Consider the following 15,590-nt stretch of genomic DNA (forward strand, 5'->3'; position numbering starts at 1 on the left):
TTTGCGTGTTGCAAGCCTCTCAACTCTCCTGGCCTGACACAAGGCATGAATCACAAACAAAGAAGCCCAAGACCTGCCTCCACCCACCAGGCACACTCGGGTCCAGTCCTCAGTCCTCCTCCCTCCACAGAAGCACGTGGCAGGGGGCGGGGGGGGGGGGGGCAGGAGGCCTTCTTCCCCAAATGCCCAATGCAGCCTCTTGCCTGCTGGACGGACACAACAGCTTTGGCCCTTCACAGCTTCTATGGTTTCAGTTCTGAACTCTGACCCTGGAAAGTGAGTCTACCCCTGAAGCTGGGGATTTGATTGTGTCACTCTCTGGCCAGTCCTCCCGTGGCTCCCCGCTGCCCGCTGGGTGTAAACCAAGCTCCCTGGTATGGGGCAAGGGCCCTCTTCTGCCCACCTGCCAGCCTTGTCCCTCACTCCCTCTGTCGCACGCCACTGCTGCCTGTCCTTCCCATCTTCAGGAAAGCCACACACCTGCCCCGGGGACCCTAAGCCTCCTGGTCCTCCTAGGGATCTGCATGCCCCCACCCTCCCCTGCTGGCCTGACTAAAGCCCCCCTCTGCCCCTGCTCCCTCTCTTGCTCTTGGATGTCTCCTCATCCCACCCCTTCCTATCTGCCTTTCCACAGCAGCTCAGGATGCCGAGTCCGCCCTGGGACCTCAGCCCACAGCTGCACAGGAGCCACTTCTGGAATGAATGAAGAGGTGACGGGCCAGGTCTTGAGTCTTGCACTGATGTTGGAAGCTTTGAGTTTGTCACTTTAGGTGAGTCTGTACGAGGGGTAAAAGTTCCTGCACACCGAGGTCCCCTGCTCACAGGAACGGCCAGGGCAGACCACGACAGGGTCCATCCTTCCTGCGGCTCTTGTTTCTATCTAACGTTTACCAAGTCTTTCTTCTGTGCTCCTGCCATCTATCACCTGTGACCCTCCCAGCAGTCCTTGGAGGTGGCTCCCGCATCTCTCATTTCACAGGTGCAGGAGCCACTTGAGGAGAGGTGAGTCACTTGCCTGCAGTCACACCTAACAGGAGGTGATCCCAGACTCAAAATCAGGTCAAATCAGATGCCAGGTCTTGGGCCCTTGTCACCACCTCCTTCTGCTGAGGCCCTAGGGAGCCAGGCCCATGTGGTTCAGTCTCTCACTGTGAATGAGTACACTGGCCTTTGGCTTTTAAGACCGCGCTGACAGAGGAGCCCTGTGACACCACAGTGTCCCTGTTGTCTTTGGCTGGCCGCCCTCTGGAACCCGGAGCACACCCTCTCGCCCCCAGGAGGGCTGCTGTGCTCTGAGCCCGAAAAGGCTCTGGCCTGCCCCAACCTGGCCCATGGCCTGCGGGGGTTAAGGGGAAGGGCATCGCTGCCCCACAGCTGCTGGACAGGCAGCCTTAGCTTCCCTCTGAGCGGAGCGCTGATCCAGCCTGACAGAGAGGCGTGGCTGCCACAGGGCAAACAGCTTCCTCTTTGTGCCAGTGAGTGGGCGTGCACCAAAGTCTGCATGGTGCTCAGGCTGAGGCCATCAGAGCTCAGAGTGGAAGACACTGAAGTACCCTTCCTGGGGGCAGGGGGCTGGGCGGGGGCACTGCGTGTGATCTCTAAACAAGGTCTGCCCAACCCCAGGGCTGAGCAACCACTCTGTCAAAGGAAAACGACGTGGACGTTGGCCATGCCCACAGGATGTGTGGCTCTCACTCACTCACTGCAGTGCTCGGCTCACATCTGTAAGTGGCTGACTGACTGGATGAATGGGTTCAACATGACAGAGGCCTTTTGCTTTTTCAGACTGAAATGTGTGTGTAAGAAACACCAGCTTCCCATGAGGAACAAACCGCAATGTGTCCCGTGCAGACGGAGAGTGAGCCTGCTCCTCCTCCTCTGGGAGAGGGAGGCTTCCATGATCTGGGGCCTAGAGGAGTGGGGGTGGTGGGAGGTACCTGAATCCGAGGTGCAGGAAGTGTTTGCTGCCCAGTTTGGTCATCGCCTTCCTGGCCATGTCATCCAGGTTCCGAGACCCTTCATCGTTCACTGCGACAGACAGGATCATGCCGTTGGGCACCGAGTTCAAATACTGCACCAGACGGTCACTCTCCTTCTTAAACGTGTAGGTGTCAAACCTAAAGAGGGAGAGACAGCACTCTGAATAGTCCTGGCAGCAGCCAAAGAAACCAGAGTGAGGTTTGTGTCTTTTTTGCAACAACCGACCTCCTACCCCAAGGTCCCAAGGGCTCTGATTTTTAAAGAGAAGTTCTTATTACAGTAAAAATCAAACATTTCAGACTGGATGCTGACAACCCACCGTCACACACATAAAGTAAAACAGGCATCTCAAAAAGTCTACACCACCGGTGATAGGAATTCACAAAGCAAAGACACAATTTTGTAACTATGACACTGTCCCCCATGTAGCTATAAAGATTTTGTGCAATTAAAATGGAAACTGCAAAAGAATTTGTCTTGGGACAAATTTTAACAGGCAAAATAGTTCTAAAATGAAACTAGAAAAATAAAGCCGTGTGAAGAGTCTAGATTTTGGAAAAGAAGAACAGTGGTCAGGGGGCGGTCAGCAAGATGGTGCTTCTGAGTCATTGTTCACGGAGCCTGGCCCAGCCCGCCACAGCCCCTCCCAGCAGCTGGCAGTGGCAGGCCGCAGGCCGCCCAGCACCCTGGACCATGCCACATGCCCACGCCTGCCTTCCCTCTCTCCTGCTCACGTTCTGGCTACCTAATCAAGTGCTTCCTACCTTTCAAGCACACACACCTATGTTATTACTCCTGCAGGTAACCTTCTCAGGCGACTGTGGTCTGCATTTATGTGTGTGCATCTAGTGTTTATTATTATCTTTACTCAGACACAGATTCCTAAGGCCACTGACACATGAGTGAAGCAGCATGGGAGGGAGCAAGCGTCTGTCTTTGGAGCCTCTGCAGCCGCTGTCAGGAAAGCCTCATTCCACAATTTGGTAATGAGCTCATCATAGGCTGGCTTCTGCAAGCAACCCTGCCACACTGATTTAAGAAGCCGTGCCAAAGGGCCAGCACGGAGGTGGGGAGATGGCCCCTCTCGTGTGCAGGGAGGGCTCTCCGACATGCTTGCCGCCTGCCGTGCCCCTCCTGGCTGCCCATGGCTCCTGTGGGCCTAGGCAGGCAGGCAGCCATCCCCAGGGTACTACCTGTGAAGGCAGCACAGGGGGGAAGGGTCTGAACCCCAGCTCCTGCACGTCCCAGCCTTGTGACTCTGAGCAAATGCTGCCCCCAGGCCTCGGTGTTTTTGTCTGTATCACATGGATCATAACAGAAGTGAGAAAGCTCAGCACGAGTCACAAGACATGGCAGCATCCTGAGTGCCTGCCACAGACAGGGGACAATGAAGGGGCAGCGCGTACACATGCCAGACTGTGACTCGGCCACACGAAGGAGGCAGTCTGGCCATTTGTGACACAGAAGGGCCGAGAGGGTGTTCTGCTCAGTGGGATGAGTCGGACAGAGAAAGACACATAACACAGTTTCACTTACATGTGGAATCTAAAAAACAAAATAAAGTAACAAACAAAACAAACAAACTCGTAATACAGAGAACAGATGGGAGGGGCTTGGGGCTGAGGGAGAAAGGCGCAGAGGTGAAGAGCACACACTGCTAGTTATAAAAACAGTCCCACGGGTGTACAACACAGCACAGGAAACGTACTCAGTAACACTACAGCAGCCATGTGTGGTGCCAGGAGGGCACGGGACTGACTGGGGTGATCACTTTGTAAAGTGTGCAGAAACTAATACAGTATTGTATGCCAGCTATAATTAAAGAAAAAAAAGAAAAGAGAAGAAAAGAAGGCCTGGGCTTGAAGGGGCAGACGGACCTAGAGGAAGATGGTGTGGGGTGGAGCGGGACAGGACGGCAGCACCTGGACGAGCAGACTGGGGGTGGGAGGGGGAAGAGGGCAGCCACTGTGGCTAGATGCCATCCCAGCTCATTTCTGTCCGAGGATGGAGCCCACAGCAGCCCTAATCTGGGCTCCCCATTCACAGCCTCATCCACTGTTCCTTGCAGGGCACCTTAGCCAGCGTGAGCGCCTTACAAACTCCCATGACAGGGTCAAGGACGAGCATTAGGGACGGGGTCCGTCACCGTATGGACCAAGCCCGAACCCGAGAGGAGCTGCCAGACTCTCATTATGCATGAATTTGGGCCCTCGGCTACCAAAGGGGAGCCATCTTAGCAGATAAATTCCTTACCGGGGCTCAGATCAAACAAATGTCTCTTCTCGGGCCCACACAGCCTTCAATCAGGAGAGCCCTCGTATGTGGCAGGTCCCGTAGATTGTCATGAGGTTAAACCTTCCTACCGTGCTTACCGCGCAGCCGCTGTGAAGGCGCAGCTGCACAGCACTGTGCAGTGTGCGCGCCGGTGCCCATGGAAGCAACCCACCGCACTGCCAGTTGCAGCAGAGTATGGTGGATGCAGTTATGACAATGACGATAAACGACTATGTTACAGGTTACTGCATTCACTACGCTATGATTCTGTCGTTACTTCAGAGTGTATTCTTTCTACCCAAAAGAGAAGCTTGCTGTAAAACAGCACCCCACACTTCCCTGGCAGCAGCCTCATACACCTCGTGTCTCTCGATTGCATCACTTTTCCTTGCGCTGGATTTAACCTCGTGCTGCTTTGTAAGGTCAGCACTGCTTGAGCTCACCGCTCATAAAGTCTGCAGTTGGGGCAGTAAGGTCCTGGGCCCGCGCCTTCCCCCACCACTCAGGACGCACCCGGACAGCTTCCAGTCCTGTGAGCTCCACTCAAGGGAAGTGCCCTGCCCACGCCATGAAGCCTTTTCTAAATCTCTCCTGCTGCACTTGCACTGCTCCTTTTCCACGGTTAGATACACACACACCCGACACTGCTACCACGGCCCACAATGTTTGGTGCCGTGACGTGCTGTGCAGGTGTGTGGCCTAGAGCCAAAGGCTGGACCACACAGCCAGAGTGGGCAGCGGGCCATCCCCGCCTGGTGTGTGTGTGGATGCTGCGGTGTTTGCCCAAGGACAAAACCACTCCAACGACGCATCCCTGCAGTTACACGATGCAGGACCACATCGCCTGCCCCGTTTTCCTAATCGCTTTCTGCATTCCTGCCTCCCTGCTGGCTTTCCCTTGTTTGAGAATGCCACACCCTCTCTACTCCCCCGCCCTTTGTACCTGCCAGTCTCCCCTGAATACTCCTTCCTCAACTCGGCCTCACTGTGCAGCTTTCGGCTCAAAAGAGCAAGGAAGTGCTTTCCCGACCACTGGGCACAACCGGTCTTCCCTAGTGACCCTGCCATCCACGGTGCCTTTCCCCAGTCACAGGTCTCCACAGCCTGGAACCGCGCCGTGCTCGCACACGTGCACATGCTTGTTCCCGTCGCACTCCGCCTCTCTGGGCAAATGTCTGAGGATAGGTAGCGGCTCCCTGAGTTCGGGGGTTCTGTGTGCTTCCCTTGCCGCTCGCGTCTGGCACGGGGAGCAGTGCCAGCCTGGGGCAGAAGCCCAGTGAAAGCATGCCTTACGAAGGGGTCTGTGTCTCCGTGAAGACAAACCTTACCGGTCACAATGGACGACTGTCCCTGATTTGGGGTCGATGACATGAACAATGACTCCACGGTGACCCCAGCTCCTCTCAAAAAAATAGCCTCCATCCTCCATGCCACCTGGGTGAAGGGTCTTGTTCAGAAACGTCCAGGAGAGCTTTTTCTGGCCGTGCAACTCCAGGGTGCCTCCCTGGCCAACCCCAATGTACTTCAGCCCGAAGTAGGGGTCCGGCTGAGCGCCTTCGTCAGCCCTACGAGAGAGGACAGTTCTCTGCACCTGATGCTGCACCTGGGGGCTGTCACTATCCCAGACCCCCCTGCGGCCACCACTTGTGACGTCACCAGATCAGGAACTAGCCTTACAACCATATCTGCCCAGGCCAGACCACAGGGAGGCTGAGCCGCCAAGTGGAAACACACGGCTTCATCTTACGTGTTGGCACATCTCTCAATGTCGAGCGTTTGATCATTTGGTCCCCAACACACATGGAATCTCCCAGACATGAGCTGCCCACCCTGGTGTACTCGTGGCTACTGTATCTTACACCTCTCAATTGCTTGAGGATGGGGCGCAGCAGGGGAGAACACTGCAGAGCATTTTCTTTACTTTGTCCATTGTAAGCGGTTAAATAAACAGAGCCTCCCTGAGCCATGACATGCTTAGAGGTGGCTGAAAGGCCAGCATGGACTTCTGTGACTTAAGAATGGACCCAGGGCGCTACAGTGAAAGGCCCCATGTACCTGTCCAGCCCACCCCCATCACCGATGTCTGCCTTCTTCGTGATTACGATCTGACATTGTACAATAACTCCATCCTACCCCAAAGCCTGGCCGTCTCGTCCCCTTCTCTCAGTAGAAAGCCTCCCTCCTGTCAGATCCAAGAGTAGCATCTGACCCCTGCATGCCGTCTACCTACCTGCCATACAAAACAATGCTGAAATTGCCCTGGAAAGGGCAGAGGGCACTCCCAGCATGCAATTCTCCTCCACTGTCAATCAGGATGTGCCGGGCACGCAAAACAATGGTCTCCTCATGGTCTTTAATGACCAGCTTTCCTGAGGGGGCAGGAATGGGGTGAGGTTAAGAACAAGAGCGGCAGGGTGAGGTCATAGCAGAACCAGCGGCAGGCATCCCAAGCCCCCACCTTGTCTGAGCAGGAAAGAAGCACCTTGTTCAAACCCCTCTGTGCTTGCTTGCTTTCCTCTCCTCTCTGCCTTGCCACATGCACACAACAGCTGCCTGACCTCCTGCCATCCCTCTGAAGGCAAGATGAGCTGGCATGCTGGGAACTCTAGGAAGGGTTTTGCTCTACAAAACCTTTCTTCTCCATGTTTGGTGCTCAGACAAGCCTCCCCTACATGCTCAGAGCCGATGGTTATCTCCAAGAACAAGATGCTCCAACATGAACCCAAAGCGTAGGACTGTCCTGTCCACCTGAAGTGACGGTGCCCCTGCGAGGCTCTAGGCAGTGGAGAAGAGAGCACCCGGGGAGGGACTGGCTCACCTCCGTCAGAGATGTGGATAGAGTGGACGGTAGCAGACGAGGTCAGCAGGAGTGAGCTGCCCTGACCGATGGACACACGGTGGTCCCGGTTGTGGCCCGGGCTCCAGGGCTGTAGCCCGGAGCTCTGGTCAGGGCACTCAGCCGCCCCTGTGAAGGATAAAAAGACATCAGGGTCCCTGTGCACTGATCTCCCCAAGCAAGACTGCTGCAGACAGCAGCAGGGCCACGCCTCCTCTCCACGACAGCCAGTGCGCCACACGCCTGTGGCCGAGTCCCTCCCTGGAGCCCAGCCCCACAGCGCCTGCCAGCCCTAACTCAGGCTCTGAATCTCCTTCATGAAGAAGGGAATCTCACACTTTTGGTTTTACTGAAGTGGCTCTTCCAGCTGGTGCAAACCCTGGGGGACTCGGGACCCAAGCAGTGGTCAAAGAACAACACAGAGGTCTTGCCGGTCAGTGAACTTTCCGTTTTAATGCAGAGCAGGGTGCCGAGAAGGGCAGGAGGCGTCCGCCTCACGTCACTCTGCAGCCCACAATGGTCACCGGGGATCTGCAGTCTCATCCCACAGAGGGGCTTCACAGGGACGGTGCCATCCCTGGGTTTGTCCTCAGATGGCAAGTGCTGGTTGGCCTTCAGCAGAGGCACATCATAGGCCCCGGGCTGCCCTCCACCTTGTCCTGGACCTAGGGTGTCTGTTCGAAAGAAGGTAACTCCCCAGTTGTGCAGGAAACACGAGGCCAATGGCTGAGCCCAGTGGTCTGGGCATGGAGCCACAAGCTGGCTGAGGATAAGTCATCCCAAATCCATGGGGCAAAGCTTCAGGTCTCGGCACCCACGCCTCCCGGGACTGCGCTGACTGCCCCTCACTCTCCACATGCGTGTGTGCATCAGACTGTGCACCTGGGGTCGGGGGCGGTCAGCCTGGCCCTTCGGGCAGCAGCTCTGACCCTGCAGCGAGGGCACAGCAGTCACAAGGCCGGCCTGGCATGGACCAGAGGGAGCCAGACTTCCCAAAGGGTCTGTCCCCAAACAGGATGGGGGCCCAGGGTGCGGGAGGGAACGCCAGGGCAGGGCGGCCGAGACCTCCCCAAGGCCCTGCTGTGGGTCTCTGAACAAGAGACCCCGACCAGCCCCCAGCCCAGGCCCAAGGCCCGCCTGGTGGTCTTTGCTGACTGAAGGACGGCGAGGTGAGTGGCCAACACTGGGCAACACTGTCACCTGTCACGTCCAGAATTAAAGTGCCGGTGGCTTGCTCTGTCCCCTGTGTGCACATCAGCAAGATTCTACAAGGAATCACCTTAAAGGAATTCCACCAGTGAAGTTTAGAGATTACCTCCTTCCATCGGTGGGCTGAGAAAAACCAGCACGTAACTCCTTTATTCTTACTGTGGAAAAGCATCCAGCTCAATCAACTAGAATAGGGTTTTTTTAAAAAGAGCAATTGGTGGTGATGGTGGAATCACTAAACCTCTAATCAAAATTTAAAAATTGTCCCCCGCCTCTGCCTTTTCCCCCACTTTGGTGTATTCGATCACCATTTCCTGTACCGGCTGAACTGGCCTCCAGCTTCTGGATGTTAACTCAAAATCATGCAGAGAGAGGCGGCCCCTGAGATCATAAAAGCAGACCCAGCCTCGGGTAGCGCACACACTCTCTCAGGATGCCCAGATCGCACAACGGGAAAGCAGGAAGGGGCCACGGCGCCCTGCCCGTGGCAGGAGGGCTAAGGGCACGAGGTCTGAAGATCTGCCCTGGCCGCCAACATGCGACAGGTAGGGAGCTTTTATAAGAAGATCTAGATTTCTGCCTTCTCTTAAAAATTCCCAAGATCCTACAACAAGGGCCACACCTCCACACAGGGCAGCAATGTGCCAGAACCTAGAAGAGGGTGTCGCTTTACAAGGGCCCGAACATCCCAGGTGGCCACAGTTCCCACCCAGGTGGCCAGCTTCCCTGGCTTGTGCCGTGTGCCTGGCTCCTGCAGACACTGAGCTTCCAGCCCCTGAGCCTCGTGCAGCCACTTCACTTTGTGCACAACAAGCCGGAAGCCCAGGATAAGACTTGTCTGGGACTGAGAAGTTAGCAGGGCCCATCAGAGCCCTGGCCCCTCATCTGGCCCCTCCCCAGCCTGCTCCTGCTCCACCCCCACTCACCTGCGCTCCCACGGAAGACAGCAAAGAGGAGCAGGCTGACTGTCAGCGTCACTGCGAAGGAGCAGTCCTGCCTCCTGGCCAATCCCATCCTGGCTGAGGTTTCCCTGAAACACAAGGACAGCAGGTCAGTCTGGCATCCTCCCGGGCAGACGCACACAGGCCAGGCCACGTGCACGCTGAGGCCGTGCCAGGCAGCACCCCCAGCCCCCATGACTCAGCATGGGCAGGTCAGGGCACACCCCCCCCCCCCCCCCCCCCGCCACCGCCTGTGTCCTGCAGCTCAGAGACCCTGTGATGGGTGGGAGTTCACCTTCGATGCTCCAGCTGCCTCCCTTTCATAATGAACCTTTCTCTTTCTTTCTTAAAACACAGCCAAAAACAAAACTACTCCCACTGACAGGAGCTGGGAGTTCGATCTTGCCAGCTTGCTATGTGATCTCAACTGCTTTCATGAACCTGTCTGGGCCTCAGTTTCCTAGACTGAAAAAGGAAGGTGTAAAGGGGCTGATTTCTAACCTGACGCCACCTTTATCTGTGTTTCTAAAACAGGTCTTGGCAATAATACTGAAACCCTGCATACGAGGCCTATGTGTTATAAACCCTATGACCCACCCAAGAGAAAGGCAGGGGCAGAGAGAGCTGAGTCCCCCAATACCCACTTTTCTCCTTACTCAGCAAACAGCCCCTAATGTTGATGTGGGTGCAGGGCCACCAAGCATGAAGGCCACCTTCTCTAGCCTCTCTCACGTCCTCTGTGGCCTTGGAATTATGCTCTGGCCAACAGGGCAGATGGGCAGGGTATGAATTTAAGGAAGCATTCCTAAGGGAAGGCCTCCAGGAAGCCTTTCTTCCAGCCTTCCTGCTGCCTGGAACTAAGATGTGATGGCTGGACCTTCAGCAGCTATCTCTGGCCATGTTGGGGAGCCAGGCACTGATGATGGCAAAGCAAATGGAAAGAACCCAGGGTTTCACCTCACAGAGGACTGAACAGCCCTAGACGACAGATTCACTGTTATGTGAGAGGGGTTTACTCAACTCCCATTTACTAAAGCCATTTTTTTCCCTTTTATTCATGCAGAAGGTGATAAGGGAATCTGTCTAGATAAACCTCAAGGCAGGACTTTTTAAAAAAGATGCCAGATTGCCCTTTCAGAATATAATGCCACTTGGAGAAAGGCCTTTGTCCTCAGGTCCCATGTGGCATGCAGACTGTGCAGACTGCGCAGACTGGGCTTCCGCCCGAGTCCCAGTCCCTCCCCCGAGCCTGACTGTAGCTGTGCCCAGATTCAGACAGATACTACGCACACAGAGGGAAGCGGCTCAAATCTGTCTCACGCTAGCGGGGCGGGGGGGGGGGGGGGGGGGGGGGGACACGACGACACACAATCTGGTCACCCCGGACCTTCCACTGCGGCCTGAGTGCTTTCTGTGCCTCCGGGAGCTGGGGCTGCAGGAGGGCCTGAAAGGGGGCGACTGGCCCTGAGCCTGGGCCTCCGCACAGGTGTGCCGGGAGCCCAAGGAGGGAGGGGATGTTCCTCCCAGAATCAATGCCCGTGGTGTGCTCGCAATGGGCACCCTGCCGGGACCAGGCCTGATCCGCAGAGAACAGCAGGGCCCATTCTAGTGCCTCAGCTGATGGCTGAGGTCGCGCATCGCAATCTGGGAACAGTGCCTTTCCCACGACCTCAGCAGAGGAGTGTCCGCCTTCCTGCTCTTTGCGAAAGAAAGGAGGGAACACTGGGGACAGGAGTGTTTTGTGGTCCTGAGGGGAAAGCCAGAGCCCTGCTCTTGAGTCTTCATCAGTAAGAAAGCCAAAGGTGGTTTGCCGTTCGCTGCTGAGAAGCCCGAGTTGTCAAGGGCGCCTATGAGGGAGCCTGGCCTCCGGGTCCAGGAGCTGCTCCCTTCCTAGAGAGGCAGGGGGTGGTGGGGGCGGGGGAGCAGTCTGGTGACCCTCCACTTGGTGGCGCTGCCCTCTGGGCCTGCCCGTCCTGGTACAGAGAGGAGGGCCAACTGTGGGCTCTGAAGTTCTGGCACCGTCTGGTCCGTCACAGCCCATTGCAGGGACCAGACAGAGCAGCTTCTGGGTGGATGTGCAGACAAGGCCCCTTGGAGGGACTGTGCGCAAACCTCTCCTTCCTAACATCCAAGCGCTCTCCTGCTGCATCTCACAGCCAGCCCTGCCCGGGCCATAGAGGACTTCACATGGCTGGGGGGCAGGCCACATGCTTCCTTGCCTGTGAGTGGCTTCCATCGCCTAACTGTGTGCCGCAGCCCCCAGAAAGTCTGATGAAGGGACCCCCAAATGGTTCTCAAATTCCACTTGGGGGTTCAACGCCAAGGGAGGACAGCTCTCTCAGTTGGCCACCACAAGCTCTCTGGCATTGCCATTAGGGCTGGCTTCTTCAGCTGCCAGGGTACCACTGGGAAACGAATCCGAGCTGCAGAAGGCCAGGGATAGGCGCCGGTGGCGAACAGTACAAGAAGTCTCCTCAGGAGGCTGGTGGCCGAGGCCAGACGGCCACTGCCTGTGCTGGTCCTGATGGCCAGAGCCAGCCTGCCCCTCAGCAGAGCCCATGGGGACAGAGCCTGCAACCATCTGCAGAGGGCAGCACTCCGGCCCCTCACAGCCACAGTGAACATCTTCCAGGGGCTCTGTCGCCATTCACTGCGCTCAGTCCCCGAGCTGCCAGGCCTCACAGGGATGGGGCGAGGCAGGCACCAAGCAGTAACCAGGGACGTTGCCTGCCACGGCATTTTGGCCTCTGCTGGCTGCCATCACAGCGGGTGCCTGGGTCTCCCCTCTCCCTGCAGGGAGCCATCCACAACTGCCTGGGTCCAGGGCTTGTCACCTGCACAGGGAGAGAAAGGAGCAGCAGCGTTACTCCAGCCTCCAAAGGAGCCGCTGGGTGCTTTTCCCTTAATTTTTTGTAAACTTCCTGTAACTGATGAAGTGAACCACCCCCCTCCCCCAAGTCTGGTACCTGCCCAGCACCACCTGTCGCCACCCACGGCTGTCACAATGCTGCTGACCACACCCCACATGCCATACTTCACGTCCCAGGGACTGGTTTCCCAACTGCAATACGTGCTTCCAAATCCCTTCCCCTGCCGCCCCCAACCCCCAGCCCCTCCATCCCCTACAGGCAGCTCTGTTTCTTGCTCAGACCTCCCCAGAGCAGCAGCCCCAGGAGGCGCACACCTGCCCTCAACATCCCTGGCCTCAGGGGCGAGGGGTCCTGTTTCTACAGAGACTGCGAAATCAGGACTGTCTTCGGGAATTATCAGAGGCTGAGGGAGAAGGCAGGGGAGGGGGTCAATCTCCTCTCAGAGGCAGGGGACAAGGTAAGATCACCCTGCAGGGTGATCTGAGACAGCACAGGGACAGCCACCACCCCCACCCCACCCCGTACGACCTGCACTGAGGCCATGTCCATGTGACACAAACTCAGACAAGCAGCACAGTGTGGAGACCAGAGCCGGGGCCCCAGCCTCTGCAGGCCCAGCCATACGACTGCGCCAGGAAAGCCCCGGGAGCACCTGGCCTCAACTGCCATCTACAGACTGGGGTGGTCCCTCCCGGATTCCGGTCTGTGAGGGTCAAAGGAGGTGCTCCACCTGAAGTACCCACAGCTGTGCACCCGGCACTCCATCAGTGCGCAAGTCGTGGGAGCTCCTGGAATCCAGGGCACGCTGGACTGCGGCCATGGGACCCTGGGGCATGGAACCTGAGAGCCTGGCCCTGCAGACTCTGACCCAGCAGCTACGGGGTCAGATTGTGCATGTCCAACCAGCTCCCTGGGGAGGCTGCTGCCCCTGCTGCTGGGGGTGGGCCGTACTCTGAACAGCAGGCACATAGTTCCAACCCCGCCCCACACCAGTCACTGTGGGCTCACTGAGGCCCACAGAGCAGAAGGGAGCAGCTCACATCGGCCAGGAGCAGTACAAGAAGTCTGAACCAGCGTCTGACACAGGAGCTGCTGCCTGACCCCAGTTATGGGGTGGATGTAGCCCTGCCTGCCACCTGTTTCACCTGGGGAGTCACTTCACGGCTCTGTTGAGGTTGTCGGCAGGCCTCAGGGACGAGGCCTGTGTCTGTCCACTGCACCCTAAAGGGTCTGCCCGGAGGGAGTGCCTCTCTTGACAGAGAATCCCCGCTGGGGAGCCCCACAGAGCCCCAGGGCAGAAAGGAGCCAGGCACCACACCAAGCACACTGGAGCCCACGCTGCGGGCCCAAATTCCTATTGCACCCTGAGTTGGCTACTACTAGCTGGTGGCTCCCCAGCCTTCACCGCTGCAGCTCTGAAACCACGCTTCCCTCTGCCCCCCTGGGCACAGGTGGCCCTGGCGCCCCGTGCACGTGCCTGCGCAGGAGGGCTGGGGGAACGGGAGGTAAGGTTCTCACCCCAGCACTGCCCCACACACCAGGCACAACTGGCGAAGCTACGGGCATGACCCTCCCGCTAAGGTGATGCCTCCGAAGGAAGAGGTACTCTCACTGGGGGTTAACCGCGGGGATAGGTCGTGTCACCGCAAGGAAGCATCATATTCTGTTTGGTGTTTAAAAAGCTCTGCTGTCTGATACAGCAGCTGCCAGTCACAGGTGGTGTGTTGGGTGCATTTAAATTTCATTAGAGTCAGACAAAATTAGAAATCTGGTTGTGCACTCACAACAGACACAGTTCCAGTGCTCAGTAGCCATTGGCCAGCAGCCACGGGGCTGGGCCGCAGGCACCTGGAACGCTTCGGGGCTGCAGAAGCTTGTGTTGGACACACTGCTCTGGGTCAGAGCCCCGGTGGGTGCTGATGGTCAGTCAGAAGGTCCACACTCGAGCTCCAGCTTAGCCCAGAGCCCAGTTCTCCTACTGGTCTCCCTGACCAGGAGCGCAGCCCACTCCAGACCTGCCTACCTGCTGGGTCAGGGGCTGGGGTCCAGCCTCCCGTGTCCCCAAGCCTGCAGGGGACAGTGCTGTGTACCCAAGTACCCAAGCATGAGCACCTGCAGTTCAGCTGCGCACCAGTGAGGTGTCCCTCCTGAGAGCAGGGTGCAGAGTGCTGGCCCAGCGCAAAGCCTTCGGGCTCCGTCACAGGACAGATGCGAAGGCGCTCTCAGACCTGCCACTTCAGAGCTGTGCGTGACCTCGGCCATCCATTGAACAAGCTGAGCCTCAGTTTCCTCATCTGTGAAATGGGAAATAATTGTAGCTGCCTTACAGGGCTGTCAGGTGGGATGCAGGGACACACGCATGTGTGGCACAGGGGCAGCCCAGGGTGCCACGGTCTCCCGGATGTTGGTGTGCCGCCTCACCCACGCCTGCCTTCTGCTCGCTGCCTTGTCCCTTGGACCCTCAGACCAACATAGCAAACAGGACTTCCAGCCTCTCCACTGACACCTTGGTAGAACTGCGTCATTGGTTAGGAGGCACCGCTGAACAAGAGACGCTTTCTCAGAGGCTTGACATTGGGCCTTGACGCAGGAAACCTGCCCCCACAGGGCAGTGTTTACAGAGTGGAGAAAACACACCAGTGTGACATGATGCAGCCCACACTGAGCTCTGGGCACAGGCTCTGCCTGGATACTGTGAGTGTGGTGGACGCCACCACCTTCTCTTTGGAAAGACTGCCCGAGGGGTGGGGTCTCCTGGCACTTCAGAGGACAAGGAGAGGGACAGGGAAGGCTTTTCCCTTCTAGGAGGGCTTCCCTTGTCTCTACAGCTCAAGCAAAACAGAGTCCCCCATAAGAACAGAGGAGGGAGATAAAACATGGGACTGTTCACAGAGCCCAGGGCTAAGTGACCACTTCTGGCCCTTGCGCAGAGATTGGGCCCAGGTCCCCACTGTGTGCCCTCTTCCTGCCAGGCCTCCATGGATGGGCGGGGGCTGCTCCCTGACTTCCGTGTTCGTTCTCTCCACCACCCTCCCCCTCAGTGGCCACGGGCAGCCTCTGGAAACATGCGATGCAATGAGATTGCACTCTGAGAGGTAACCCCAGTGTCCCAGTGTCCCCTCCCTTGGTGCCCAGGCACTAGACGCTTGGCACCTCTGACCACTTATTCACGTGGGAAGGCCACCCCACCCCAGGCGTGTCTGAGACTCCCCATGACTGCCAGGGCCCCAGACGTCACAGCCACAGTCCCCATCACCCCAGTCTGCCTCCCAGGGCTTAGTGGAGCTCCACCTCTGTGCACCCAGGGGGAGGAGCTGCCACTGCCAGCATGGCACGTGGACTGCCCCACAGTGGGGGCTGTCTCGTCTGCAGGGAGAGGAGCTGCGCTGCCGTCCCCACAGCTGCTGGCCAGGCCCCCAGTGCATCAGAGGGATCCTGCAGGGCCCACGGGTCTGGCCAGTGCACCTGCCAGGGGACCTG

The 15,590-nt window shown here is 57.6% G+C and overlaps 1 protein-coding gene across 10 annotated transcripts in view; it reads right to left on the reverse strand.

Annotated features, from left to right (window-relative positions):
- The window catches only part of CEMIP (cell migration inducing hyaluronidase 1), a 111,787-nt gene that overhangs the window by 41,071 nt on the left and 55,126 nt on the right, over positions 1 to 15,590 (reverse strand). For 4 of the 10 annotated variants that reach the window (XM_053912651.2, XM_053912654.1, XM_053912655.1 and 1 more), the window contains 6 exons: positions 10,628 to 12,074; positions 9,226 to 9,329; positions 7,073 to 7,219; positions 6,485 to 6,623; positions 5,583 to 5,819; positions 1,938 to 2,117 (listed from right to left, as the gene is read on the reverse strand). In XM_053912651.2, the coding sequence (XP_053768626.1) occupies positions 1,938 to 2,117; positions 5,583 to 5,819; positions 6,485 to 6,623; positions 7,073 to 7,219; positions 9,226 to 9,313 (791 nt within the window). In that variant the 5' untranslated portion in view covers positions 9,314 to 9,329; positions 10,628 to 12,074. Of the gene's footprint in view, positions 1 to 1,937; positions 2,118 to 5,582; positions 5,820 to 6,484; positions 6,624 to 7,072; positions 7,220 to 9,225; positions 9,330 to 10,627; positions 12,075 to 14,222; positions 14,405 to 15,590 lie in introns of all 10 variants that reach the window. The other 6 variants (XM_053912650.1, XM_053912649.1, XM_053912647.2 and 3 more) reach the window with 3 other exon arrangements.

This window comes from Desmodus rotundus, chromosome 10 (assembly GCF_022682495.2).
Source record: "Desmodus rotundus isolate HL8 chromosome 10, HLdesRot8A.1, whole genome shotgun sequence".
In the NCBI taxonomy this organism is placed as follows: Eukaryota; Metazoa; Chordata; class Mammalia; order Chiroptera; family Phyllostomidae; genus Desmodus; species Desmodus rotundus.